This window comes from Archocentrus centrarchus, chromosome 17, assembly GCF_007364275.1.
Source record: "Archocentrus centrarchus isolate MPI-CPG fArcCen1 chromosome 17, fArcCen1, whole genome shotgun sequence".
NCBI lineage: Eukaryota > Metazoa > Chordata > Actinopteri > Cichliformes > Cichlidae > Archocentrus > Archocentrus centrarchus.
The window spans coordinates 7,292,743-7,306,417 of NC_044362.1; the positions used below are offsets into that span (position 1 = coordinate 7,292,743).

The window sequence follows — 13,675 nt, forward strand, 5'->3', positions numbered from 1 at the left end:
TGGTGTTTAATTTGTGATATTAGCCATTACTCTGAACTAAATATACTGCTCTTGTATTGAAGTTTTTGTCCCAGTGGGCAGGTGGGTCACATATCACATATCAGCATTAGCGCTTTACATATGTCTGGGTAGTATTAGCAATTTATAGCCAACAGCCTGTGTTGTTTGTTTTTTTAAATCAAATTTTAAAGAAAACACATCACTTTCACTTGTATTTTGATGAGAGTGATGACCGGCTTCTGGTGAGGAAAACTTCTCAGGCTGGTGAAATGGGGGAGGTCCCATGGGATTTTCAGGATTTTAAAGGGGCCACAGCATTTCTGACTTTGGGAACCACTGGTCTAGGTGAATCTCTCAGGTCCTGTCAGGTCTTTGCTGGATTATTTCTTAAGAACATGACTTTCAGATACTGTTCATGTGCTGTAGATGTTTTTAAACCTGCCACTTCTTTTGTCCTCCACTTGTCCAGTTTCCTTAAATTCCTTTTAAGAACTGTACGCCATGCTGAGATATTCCAAGTTTTCAGCTAAGAGCTCTTTGGGATTCATCTTGTTGGTACAAAAATGCTGTTTTATGCCTGTCAAACTGTTATCTTTGGCATTTTTCATAAATTCAACTAAAGAAATGGGAACAGATCATGTGTTTTTGTGACAGGCTGCTAGTAACAAAGTGCCTAAAGTTACAATTTTAAACTTTATTTGCTAAGTTGTCTTATGTGTAAAAAAAAAAAAAAAACTTTCAAAGGCCTTCAGAAAGCTGGAGAACTACTGATGAAGAAAAAAAATAGCAAAACAAAGAAATGAGGCATGACTCCAGAATTTCTTAACAGTACTGTATCTACACAGTACTATATAGAATATGTAATTCACAACTGTAGGTATTTTACCAATTGTGAGACCTGATTACATTTAAAAAAAAAGATTTTTTAAAAAATCAATTTATTTAAATTCATACTCATTTTCTCCATTTATCCTGACTGGACAAACAAAACAAATCTAGCTACACTCATTTTTCTCTGCCTGAAAAGAAAAAAAAAAATCATAATTGAAGTCAAATCTTTTTAATTATTATAAATGAAGAATAATTTCAAGACAACTATTTCAGCATCCACAAGGTCACCATTACAGTCGTTTTTATTTCTTTGTGTCAGTACATTACAGGAATGCAGAACAAATTTTGACATAAAAAATGTTTTACATAAAAGTAGAAAGAAATTAGAAAAAAGTAGCACTGCATCATATGTGACCAGATCCGGCTTATTCGGTGAGGGTGGGGCGGTCCAAATCAGCGGAGAGTTTAATAACTTCTTTTGCTGTGATCTGTAGAAAAACACAAACAGAAGAAGCGGCGCTCGCGTTAAAAGACAGCGAGGTTAGAAAAGCAACAGAGAAATTAAAGAACACAGTGTGACCTTCCCAGCCAGCAGCAAGTCTAAAAATTCAATATCACCAAAGCAAAAGTAATATGTGCCATCATGTGGTCCTCCCCGGTGAAGCATCTTATTACATGTACTATCTGCTGTGCTGTTCCTCAGAGAATGAAGTGATGAGCTGGCAATAATGGCTAATGTGACAGAGCACCTGAAGGACAATATATCTGTTTATTGTTTGACGAGAGACACGACTCAATATCCACAGATACACACAGCAGATTTGGATTGGATACATTGTATACTTTCTGTGCTTTGCCACACTGGAATATTTAATAACACACTTACGTGACTGCTTCAGCCAATGAAGTTCATCACAACAAGATGGAGGACAGTGTGAGCGAAAAGGAAGTCAGCGAAGGCTCTCTCCGGGGAGATGGACAGAAACTCGCCTTTGTTCTGCGGGTTGATCTGGATACGAAGACAGACTGGAGAAGAAAAAAAAAAAAAGGAGGATAATGTTATCAGTTTTGTACCCCGTAAATACACAAATGCAGTGAGCTCAGTTGTTTTCATGATAATTTAAATGGTTTTCAACATTAGTGTCAGTGGTTTAGTAAAACACCACAAATGTGAAAGCTTCATTTTTCCACACTCACAGCTGGCTCCCAGTTTAGACATTTTGGTGCAGCTCTGTGTTTGAACGTGACAAAATCCAGAAATAGAAAGCCTGACAGAGTATAGCTGAAATAATTCATTGAATAATTGATCAGTCAGTGCAGACTGATAATTTCTCTGTCACTGTGAACTACGGCTGGATGATACATATAGATTGGATTAAATTTTGGGGAAACAACTCCGCAAATAAATAGACAAAAACCAATAAATATGTCATATCCTCAGTAGAAAAGTCAAGAAACTTTCAAATGTAAATAAAGGAGAACATAAACAAAATTGAGATTCATTCAACTGCAGTCTGCTTATGAAATCAGGCAGGAAAAAAAAAGGCACATGTAGTGCAGTACTGTCTCAATGAAGGGGCAGTGATGGGAGAAAGTGTCTGGCAGGCCATTTTAACATAAAATCCTCTTCACCACACTTACATTCCAGATATCTGAAATTGATTTATGACCAGACGTATTAGTAAATAAGATATATCTACTATTACATTCTGACTAGTAGAAATGACGTCAGATTTACCATTGAGCTGAATGGAGGCTTCAATTCAAGATATCTACAATGAATTACTATCTGAAACACATTTCAGATACCTACATTAAATTTTGACTGGTCACAATTAAATTATCTTAAATTGTAATTAAGGATGTGTGACCCTTCAAATGACAAATCCGGTGACGTCATTTGAGATATCTTGAAAGGAATTTTGACTCATCAAAATGTAATTGAAGATATCTTGAATTATTATTCTTACTAGTCAGAATGTAAATGCAGATATCTTAAATTACCATTCTGGATAGTCAAAATGCAGTTTTAGATATCTGAAAGGTAATTACGGATAGTCAGAAACAAATTTTATGTTAAAACGGCCTGCCATACTGGGACTATAAACTCCCGCATTGTGCGTGCTGTAGAGGATGGCACTGTTTCAGAGGGTGAAAACGATTGGTGGTGTTGCCTGTGTTTGTGGAAACCTGCTTTCGACAGTTTGCAGTGCATGCTAATCTGCTTTTTGTCAGACTTTAAACAGTCAAGATATCTCCACACTGACGAGACCCTCAGACCCTTCTTTTAAACAAGGTCTTTGTCTTTTGAGCCGTGAGCTGTTTCTCTGGGGAGTTATGGTCGGTTAAGCGGTCACTCGAGTTTTCATTAACAATGTCCGTTTTCTCTTTTATCTTGCTCACACTCCTAACATGCTGGTGTGTACGGTAGCCCAAACATTAGCACATGTGACGTAGCTCTAACTCTGTTCCAGCCGCATGATTAGTGCTGCGTTGAACCATTCTCATTATCTTACCATAATAAAATGCTTTGATGTATTTATATAGTTTTGTTGAATTCTTTACTTAAATATATGTATGAATGTGTGTTGATTATTAGTGCTTTTATTATGAATTGATTTGTGACTTGGTGAACTAACCACTAATGTGGACAATGAAGTCATTCTATTCTATACCGATCAGGCATAACATTATGACTACCTGCCAAATATAGTGTTGCCAAAACAGCCCTGACCTGTGCTGTGGTACCTGCACCAAGATGTTAGCAACACATCCTTTAAGTCCTGTAAGCTGTGAGATGGAGCCTCCACGGATCAGACGTGTTTGTCCAGCACATCCCACAGATGCTCAACTGGATTGAAATCTGTGGAATCTGGAAACCAAGTCAACACCTCAAACTCGTTGTTGTGCTCATCAAACCATTCCTGAACCATTTTTGCTTTGTGGCAGGGAGCATTATCCTGCTGAAAGAGGCCACAGCCATCAGGAAATACCATCTCCATGAAAGGGTGTACAGCAATGCTTAGGTAGGTGGTACATGTCAAAGTAATATCCACATGGATGGCAGGACCCAAAGGCTCCCAGCAGAACATTGCCCAAAGCATCACACTGCCTCTGTCGGCTTGCCTTCTTCCCATAGTGCATCATGGTACCAGGTGTTCCCCAGGTAAGCAACACACACACACCGACCATCCACATGATGTAAAAGAAAATGTGATTCATCAGACCAGGCCACCTTCTTCCATTGCTCCATGGTCCAGCTTTGATGCTCACATGCTCACTGTTGGCACCTTGACTGGTCTGTGGTTATGCAGACCCATATGCAACAAACTGCGATTCACTGTGTATTCTGACACTTCTCTATCAGAACGAGCATGAACTTGTTCAGTAATTTGAGCTACAGTAGCTCATCTATTGGATGAGACCACACAGGCCAACCTTCACTCCCCACATGCATCAATGAGCCTTGGCCACCCATGACCCTGTCACTGGTTCACCACCATTCCTTCCTTGGACCACCTTTGATCCTTAGATCCTTAGATCCTGACCACTGCAGACCGACTGACCCCACAAGATCTGCAGTTTTGGAGATGCACTGACCCAGTCATCTAGCCATCACAGTCTGGCCCTTGTTAAACTCACTCAAATCCTTATGCTTGCCCATTTTTCCTGCTTCTAGAATCAACTTTAAGGACAAAATGTTCAATTTCTCACTATTATATCCCACCCACTAACAGGTGCCATGATTAAGAGATAATCAGTTATTCACTTAAAGGACAAAGGACAAGCCAAACAATGGATTTTACATTTGACAAGGATGTTACAGTAGATTGCAAAACATTTTTTTTTTTAATTTTAAATTCCTGGTTAGTCAATAAAAGACACTAGTGGTAATAGTCGTGCTAGCTTGCAAACTGTGGTGGTAACAAACAGCTCCAATTAGGGATGTTCCTGGCGACTAATTTCTTAGTAGATTAAAAACAACAATCGGCCTGCAAATGTGGCCATCGAAGGATGCAGCCCCTGAATTTGGGCTCAGCCCATGTATGCCCTGCCTGCTAGCATCTTGCACCCAGCTGTTATGTGCTGGATTGTCTCAGGGGCATCCCTCCACAATCTGTACCTGGGGTCTTGCCTGATGTGACAGACATCTGCCTCTATCGATCTCGTGCTTAGAGCTTGTTCCTGTGCTGCAACGATTAGTACGTGTGTGCTGTCTTTCACCCCAGCTTTGTCCAGCCATATTTTTATTTTTTATATATATCTATCTCTATCTCTCTCTATATATATATATATCTATCTCTATCTATATATTGATAGAGATATATCTATATCATCTCTATATATTAAAAAAAAAAAAAAAAACTCTATCTGCTAGACTATAGAAAAAGTGGCTGATATACATTTCCCCCCAGACACACAAAACAATTTTCTTTAATATTTGTTAGGTGTATTTAAGCTGGATGTGTCTGTGGCATTCCAAATGTGTGTTGCCAACGGGGACGGTGCAGAGTGCCCTCTGGACAAACTATGTAACATCAACACTTTTTACATTTTGAAGGGTGTTTCTCCCATTTCTTTTTTTTTTTTTGTATGTTTGTTTGTTTGTTTTTTTATTTTACTTTTTGTTTTTTTGTTTAGTTTGTTTAAGGGTGAAATTCTGGTATTTTATCACTTATTGAGCACCTCTGTATCTGTGCTTTGACCGCTAACAGTTTGAGCCAAGCTTGCTAGTACTAGCCATTAACTTGTTCCGCCACCCCATCATCCAAACACGGTTACTTATGGCTTAAAAAAAAAAACATAACAGTGGACAAAACATTTTGGCTTGGAAATGCAGAGCCCACAAACCAGTGGTTCGCGTGCGTGTGCGTGGGCTAAGTCCTAAAAAGTTCAGGGCTGCGGCATTGTGTGAAAAAAGACGTACAACTGTTTATTCTAGGTGCCCAAATGACCAACTTTGTAACCTTTAGCGCAATAAATGAGTGCCACTCGGAGAGTTGTATTCAGAAAATACGTGTGTTCATTTCATTTTAATATAAATTGGAGTCACGCCACTAGTTTAGCACAGATAGCTAACTTGTGCCTGCATTCACATCCGCTAATGGATCACAAATCCAGTGACTAAAAACCTCCAACAAGCCTTACTGTAAAAAGCACCAGCGAGGCGTTTCGCTGAATAAACATTTACCTGCAAGAATGAAGGAGCCCACACATGAGATGAAGCCCGAGAGAAAGCTATTGAATGGAAAGGTGCCGACGAGGAGACAGTAGAGGAACTGCAGGGCTCCTGTTAACAAGATGTACAGCAGATATGCGTCCACCACTTTGAGCTTGTTGGGCGTCGTGGTGCCGTACTCCTCCAGAAACCGAGAAATAACAGATATGACTGAGTTCGACATGATTTTTGCTGTCTATTTAGCAGAAATTTAGTCAGTTTTTGCACGGCTCCGTTTCCTCAGTCGAATGAGTGACGTGTCCTCAAAAACCGGAAGTGGACGTGGTGTTGCAGAGAATATGTTCCGACCAACTCGGAAGGAAAAGAAAAGAGCTGCTTGGCGTCGCCCGGCGTCGTGTACAGAGATGTAAACTTAAGATGATTGCTCTGGTCTTTTTTTGTTTGTTTGTTTACTTGTTGTTTTGTTTTGTTGTGTTTCATGTGTTGTGGTTTTTGTTTGGGTATGATTTGGTTTGGTTTTTGTTTTTTTTTATTTTGTTTTGTTTTTTGGTCTTTGAATGTAGTGATATTAACGGCATTTTGATGTTTTTAATTTTATATCAGAGTGACGGTGCGGCGGTTAGTACGGCAGCTCACAGCAAAACAAAAGACAGAAAAAAGAAATGAAAGTACTCAGTTTTGTTATTTGAAACAACGTGAAAGCTACACATGTGCTGAAATTTCGAACAGCTTTTAAACACTGTAAACTGACGGCAGCAGGAGGACGTACGTTAAAGGCAAGCGACCCTCGGGACATGTGACGCGGTCGCTTTTTGCGTACAGTTGAAGCATCTTTTCGACAGACGATCTTCATGTTTGATCAGCTGACGTGGGAATGCACTTGTTACAAAACATTAGAATTTAGCAAACAGCAGTTCAGCGTAATTTGAAAGCAGAGAAAAGGGAGCGCGTTATCAAACGTGATCAACCTGAATGTAGTTACCGAAGTATGTTAACCAATGGATCCTACTACAACCGTAGCTCCTATGCAGAACGACTGTGAAACAGAGTAAGTAACGGCCGAATACAACCATCCACAGCACACTGCTGGTTGGCTTTAATCATATTTTACTTAAACTTATGAAAACTGACTGTGTTATGACATGTACTGAGCTCTGGGCAGAATACACTTTAAGAATCCGCTGTGTCATTGTGCGTGAATCGGTTTCTATCTTATTTTGGATGTAAACTGTAGATGTTGTCATATAATTGTTATCATAGTAAAGAAAGTCTTTAGCTTTAGATAACAAGAATTAGGGAAAGATGTAGTAAAATGATGGTCAGTATAGTCTACTGCTGACTTGTGTCAGTAGGAATATTAAGTTAACTATAAGCAGGTACCCTATAACAGTGTTTTATTAGTGATTAAATAAGTTTGTGTTAATCCCAAACTCCCTAATGGGTCCTTTTTCACTTGTCATTGGCGGAGCAGGGATAGTGTCATTTATCAAAATGACTCAGCAAAGCTAAACTGCCTTGTTGATTGGTGATCAGGTGAAAGGTTCCTGGGTTGTACCTGATGCAATGATGGTGGCGCTGTCTTATTGGTGCCTCCAATCAGACAGGAACTAGTGGAAGAGCACACCCAGGCTCAGTTCACCCAGTTTGTTTCTGGGTAGAAACCAAAAAAAAAAAAAAAAGGATTATGCTGTTATTATAATAATAATGATGATGATAATGAGATCTCCATCAGTCCTGTGGGTGTGACTTTGATTAACAGCATGACGGCCATGATCCTGGCTCTGTAGCAGTCACGTGTTCCCCATGCAAATAATGATAACATTGATGTTACTGGCTTGGTCTTGCATCATTGGAATTTGTATTGTGCTTTTACTCCACTATCTATTATCCCTTCATTCCTCACGTCTTTCTCTCCATTTTACCTTCATCAGGACACATTCAGTGTGGAGCTGGTGGCCTTCCTGGCGCCCTACTTCCATGTCCCTTTTGAAGAGAACTGAGTCAAAGATTCTTGCATGTAAGGATATGTTGACATTAACCATGTGATTATATAACAAACGGGAAGTTCAATTCAATTCAATTTTATTTATATAGCGCCAAATCACAACAAACTGTCGCCTCAAGGTGCTTTGTATTGTGGGTAAAGACCCTACAATAATACAGAGAAAACCCAACAGTCAAAACGACCCCCTATGAGCAGCACTTGGCGACAGTGGAAAGGAAAAACTCCCTTTTAACAGGAAGAAACCTCCAGCAGAACCAGGCTCAGGGAGGGGCAGTCATCTGCCGCGACCGGTTGGGCTGAGGGGAGAGAAAGACATGCTGTGGAAGAGAGCCAGAGATTAATATCAATTAATGATTAAATGCAGAGTGGAGTATAAACAAAGTAAATAAGGTGAATGAGAAACAGTGCATTATGTGAACCCCCCAGCAGACTAGGCCTATAGCAGCATAACTAAGGGATGGTTCAGGGTCACCTGATCCAGCCCTAACTATAAGCTTTATCATAAAGGAAAGTTTTAAGCCTAATCTTAAAAATAGAGAGGGTGTCTGTCTCCCGAATCCAAGCTGGAAGCTGGTTCCACAGAAGAGGCGCCTGAAAGCTGAAGGCTCTGCCTCCCATTCTACTCTTAAGTATCCTAGGAACCACAAGTAAGCCAGCAGTCTGAGAGAAAAGTGCTCTATTGGGGTGATATGGTACTATGAGGTCTTTGAGATAAGATGGTGCCTGATTATTCAAGACCTTGTATGTGAGGAGAAGAATTTTAAATTCTATTCTAGATTTAACAGGGAGCCAATGAAGAGAAGCCAATATGGGAGAAATCTGCTCTCTCTTTCTAGTCCCTGTCAGGACTCTAGCTGCAGCATTTTGGATCAGCTGAAGGCTTTTCAGGGAGCTTTTAGGACAGCCTGATAATAATGAATTACAATAGTCCACCCTAGAAGTAATAAATGCATGAATGAGCTTTTCAGCATCACTCTGAGAAAGGATGTTTCTAATTTTAGAAATATTGCGCAAATGGAAAAAAGCGGTCCTGCATATTTGTTTAATATGTGCATTGAAGGACATATCCTGGTCAAAAATGACTCCAAGATTTCTCACAGTGTTACTGGAGGCCAAAGTAATGCCATCCAGAGTAAGTATCTGCTTTGACACCATGTTTCTAAGATTTGTGGGGCCGAGTACAAGAATTTCAGTTTTATCTGAATTTAGAAGCAGGAAATTAGAGGTCATCCAGGCCTTAATATCTTTAAGACATTCCTGCAGTTTAACTAATTGATGTGTGTCATCTGGCTTCATTGATAGGTAAAGCTGAGTATCATCTGCATAACAATGAAAATTGATGCAGTGCTTTCTAATAATACTGCCTAAGGGAAGCATGTATAATGTAAATAAAATTGGTCCTAGCACAGAACCCTGTGGGACTCCTGTGATACATAACTGTGTTTGCTCAAGGCTTTAACTCTAATTATTAGTCATCTTTGTCTGGTAATGTTAGGTATTCAGAATGACCTATGGGCCAGGTTTGTGACACTACCAAACCAGTGCCGGATATGGACTCTGACCATCACCAACAAGGTGGTTCGCAAACCTGCAGAACAAGGTGCAGTCCTCACCGCATCTTTCTTATTCTTTGTTTGATTATGAAGAGACTGATGTCCAGCAGAGCTGGAAACAATGAATTACCATAACAAATACATATTTTTTTCCCATTCCTGTCCTTCCTGTAGCACCTAAGACTCCACTGGTAATGGTTCATGGCTTTGGAGGAGGGGTGGGTCTGTGGATCAGGAATCTAGATGCCCTGAGCCAGTCGCGGCCCGTCTATGCATTTGACCTCCTTGGTTTCGGCAGGAGTTCCAGACCTCCCTTCCCTTCAGATGCTGCCAAGGCAGAGGAACAGTTTGTTGACTCCATTGAACAGTGGAGGCAGTCTGTAGGCCTGGAGAACATGATTCTGCTGGGACACAGCCTGGGGGGTTATCTGGCAACCTCCTATACCATTCAGTATCCAGCTAGGTAAGAAAGCCGATAAGCTACATAGCCAATTACTTGTGGCTGGAACGGCTTGCATTAGTGAAGGGAGAATTTGAATTGCATACGTCACATGTGTCATGTTGAATATTACCCAGGCTCAACCCTATCAAGGTAGGTCATGTTGTTAAAGGCTGGCTGTAGCTTAATGTTGCTGTACAGCTATGAACAGTATAGCAATCTTATGTAACTGTCTTGAAATGAGCATATTGCCAAAGTATACGCTCACCTCTTCAACTGCCCATTAATGGAACTCTAATCAGCCAATCACATGGCAGCACCTGAGTGCATTCAGGCATATAGACAAGGTCAAAATGATGGTCTGAAGTTCAAAATGAGCCTCAAAATTGCAAAGAAAGATGATTTAAGTGAGTTTGAATGTGGCATGGTTGTTGGTACCAGACGGGCTGCACTGAGTGTTTCAGAAACTGCTGATCTACTGGGATTTTCTCACACAACCATCTTTGGGGTTTATAGAGACTTAAAGAGAAAATATCCAGTGAGCAGCAGTCCTCCAGGAGAACATGCCTTGTAGATGACAGAGTTCAGTGGAGAATGCCCTCCAGTAACTGCTTCGAGATTCTGGAAGATGTCAGTCATTGAAGCAGAGAGCCACAGCAACACAAGACCACACTGGGTGCCTCTCTTGTATGCTAAGAACAGGAAACAGCGGCCACGATCCACATAGGCTCACATAGTCTCAATATTTTCTTGGCACACTTTGGGCCTTTAGTGCCAATTGAGCATCATTTAAATGCAACAGCCTACACGAGTGTCATTGTCGACCATGTCCATCCCTTTATGGCCACAGTGTGCCCATCTTTTGATGGCTGCTTCCAGCTTAATAATGTCACATCTCACCATGTCACAAAGCTCAAATCAAATCATCTCATTCCAGGATGTTCCGTGTGGAGTCGATCAGCATCAGAAAACTTTCTAGATTATCTCTTCCTTCTCTGTGTAGTTGGTCCCTGGGTGCTACATAGCAGCTGCCCGCTGCTCGTACTTACTGGGATCAATATCATTAAGCGCTGACTCATATCTTTGTATTCACAATGGGTCAGACTGTTGTCTGTAATGTGAAAAGGGGCGCTCACAGAGACAAACGCCATCATCACCAAACTCTTCAGTTTCCCTGCGTTTTTATAGCCTGTCATTTATATAGCTGTGTGGCTTGAAACTGTGGTATTCTGATTTAGTCTCAGTTGGTGTTATTGCTGCTTTAATGTCTCATTTTTTACAAACACATAGTAGAGTATGGATAAAAATATATTAGACACTACCATGATGCATTTTTCAGATTATACTCACAACTGTGTCCAGTTTACAGCCACTGATTAAGCAGTGGGCATGTTTTTAAGCTGTGGAGGGCCCACTCAGAGTGTGGTCATGTATGGGGACCCTTGGCTGATGGCAGTTTATGGATATGATATTTATATAGCACATTTCATTATACGTAAACTCTGTGCCAAACACAGAAGATGAAAACATAACATAAAGATATATAACAAAAACAAATGAGGGGGCTCCAGCCCAGGGCCTGCTTGCTGTGGAGTAACAGCACTAACATTGACTTTTTTCTTTATATAAGCCGATGAGCCATAAAAACATCAGGCTTTATGTTATCATAATTACATTCTACTTTTTTTTTTTCTCCCCACAGAGTGTCACACCTTATCCTGGTAGATCCCTGGGGTTTTCCTGAGCGCCCCAAAATCCAGAGCCAGGAGGATCAGGGGACAGAGGTGGTGAAGAGGCCATCCCCTCCCCGCTGGGTGAAGGTTATTGCAGCAGTTATTTCCCTCTTCAACCCACTTGCTGTGATCAGAGCAGCGGGACCATGGGGTAAGAAGGGTAAACATGGTTCTGCTGCTGCACTGTGGCACACGCAGTGCCGTGACCTCCTCTCACAACATGTCCTTGATTCAGGTCCAGGTTTGGTGAACAGATTCCGTCCTGATTTCAAAAGGAAGTTTGAAGATCTGTTTGATGACGACACCATGACCCAGTACATCTACCACTGTAACGCACAAACCCCAAGGTATGTCGAGAAACTCCCGAACCAGAAATGTGATTTTTTTTTTTTTTAAAGCTGATTAGAGAGAAGTGACGACCTTCTCTTTCTCTCCCTCCAACCAAGTGGAGAAGTGGGTTTCAGGGCCATGTCAGAGTCCTTGGGATGGGCTAAGAGGCCGATGATGCAGCGAGTTCATCAGCTGCCCCCCTCCATGCCTGTCACTATGCTGTATGGAGCACAGTCCTGGGTGGACAGCTCATCTGGGCACCGAGTGGCTCAGATTAGAAACCACTCCCACACCAGAGTGCTGGTAAGTAGAGACACACACACACACACATTTGCACACCTAGAAACGCAGAGATGAGCATATGAATCTAATTTTACTTAATGTCATTTTAATACAGTTTAAACCAGCTGAAAAACATCATGCTGTACATAACTGCTGGCTGTTCTTATGTGTTCCTCTCTGCAGCTGATAAATGAAGCCTCCCATCACGTGTATGCTGATCAACCAGGGCAGTTCAACAGAGTTGTTGAAAATATTTGTAAATCTGTGGACTGAACACACGTTTGTGGGACTGAACTGTTCATCGTGGTGGTCTTAGCACCAAGACTTTTGCATGTGAAGCATGCTGGATGGTTTTCCATCGGGGCATTTTGAGACCCCACGATTTTGATTGTAAATGTTTTCTTAAATGGAACAAGTTATTATTATTAGCTTGTTATATTATTAGTATTATTATTATTATTATTCCAGTAAAGCTTTTTGCTGATATTTGTTAGTGTATTTAGTATTCTGTACGTTTATTTCTGATGCGTTCACGTAGAGCATTAACTCAGCTTCTAGTGCTGAATTGTATTGCACTGTCATATTCTTTTAACATTAATTGGAACGCACACATGGTTATGGATGCACTAAGTTTATTTATTTCTAACCAGCCACATGCCTTCAACATGTGCCTGACAAGTTTTCTTCTTTAATCTTTGTTCTCCTCCTCTCATTGTATCAATCAGCTATCTGTTTTTTGCACAATGAAACCAGTAAAAAGCTCATTTCAACTACCCAGGTGATGCACTTTATTGCCCCACCAGCAGAGGGCAGTAACTACTGGCGTATTTGTTGGGTTCTATACTGCAATGGTGTAACTGCCACACACCCAATGTAAGCTTCCTGTTGATGTCTGTGACTCCAAAAACATTGCTGGATGGATTATAAATATTAGATGGAAAAGTGCTCAAAATATTCACCAACTGTTAAAACAGCAGTTTAAAACTGTAAAATTTGAGTATGTAGATTAAAATTATTCGCTAAAGTAAATATAGCATAAATATATATGCAGTTGAAGTAAAAAGTATATTTAGCAAAAGTACCATAAACTCATAATGATAAATCTGATCAAAACTTGAGTAACTGAAGTCAAGTGCATTAGTGAAAATGCTGTTTTATATTTACTTCTATGCTGTGTTTTAAAGCAGTAATAATTTATAAAATGTATAAATATTTCAGCAGGCAGCACAGGTTCGTGTCTCGACCTGCCCCCCCCCCCCCCCCCCCCCCCCCCCCCGCTTTCCTGTCTCTCTACATGGTCACATAAAAACCAATAAATAAATC

At 40.6% G+C, this 13,675-nt stretch overlaps 2 protein-coding genes across 2 annotated transcripts; one reads left to right on the forward strand and one right to left on the reverse strand.

Moving 5' to 3' along the window:
* Nucleotides 1-1,115: 1,115 nt before the first annotated feature.
* Nucleotides 1,116-6,344, reverse strand: dad1 (defender against cell death 1). Its single transcript, XM_030751610.1, has 3 exons — nt 6,023-6,344; nt 1,718-1,857; nt 1,116-1,319 (listed from the first exon to the last, which is right to left on the reverse strand). The coding sequence occupies exons 1-2, from the start codon at nt 6,231-6,233 to the stop codon at nt 1,727-1,729; spliced, it is 342 nt and encodes a 113-aa protein (XP_030607470.1). The 5' UTR covers nt 6,234-6,344; the 3' UTR covers nt 1,116-1,319; nt 1,718-1,726.
* abhd4 (abhydrolase domain containing 4, N-acyl phospholipase B) lies at nt 6,345-13,125 on the forward strand. Its single transcript, XM_030751605.1, has 8 exons — nt 6,345-7,058; nt 7,942-8,027; nt 9,511-9,615; nt 9,743-10,031; nt 11,710-11,891; nt 11,976-12,087; nt 12,187-12,373; nt 12,536-13,125. Exons 1-8 carry the CDS (start codon nt 7,009-7,011, stop codon nt 12,623-12,625), a joined length of 1,101 nt encoding a protein of 366 aa, XP_030607465.1. The 5' UTR covers nt 6,345-7,008; the 3' UTR covers nt 12,626-13,125.
* Nucleotides 13,126-13,675: the final 550 nt, after the last annotated feature.

Coding starts and splice junctions, on each gene's coding strand:
- abhd4 (XM_030751605.1), top strand. CDS start 7,009: ATGGATCCTACTACAACCGTAGCTCCTATGCAGAACGACTGTGAAACA. Junction 11,892..11,975: donor CAGAGCAGCGGGACCATGGG/GTAAGAAGGGTA, acceptor TCCTTGATTCAG/GTCCAGGTTTGGTGAACAGA. Junction 12,088..12,186: donor TGTAACGCACAAACCCCAAG/GTATGTCGAGAA, acceptor CCTCCAACCAAG/TGGAGAAGTGGGTTTCAGGG.
- dad1 (XM_030751610.1), bottom strand. CDS start 6,233: ATGTCGAACTCAGTCATATCTGTTATTTCTCGGTTTCTGGAGGAGTAC. Junction 1,858..6,022: donor GGGCTCCTTCATTCTTGCAG/GTAAATGTTTAT, acceptor TTTCTTCTCCAG/TCTGTCTTCGTATCCAGATC.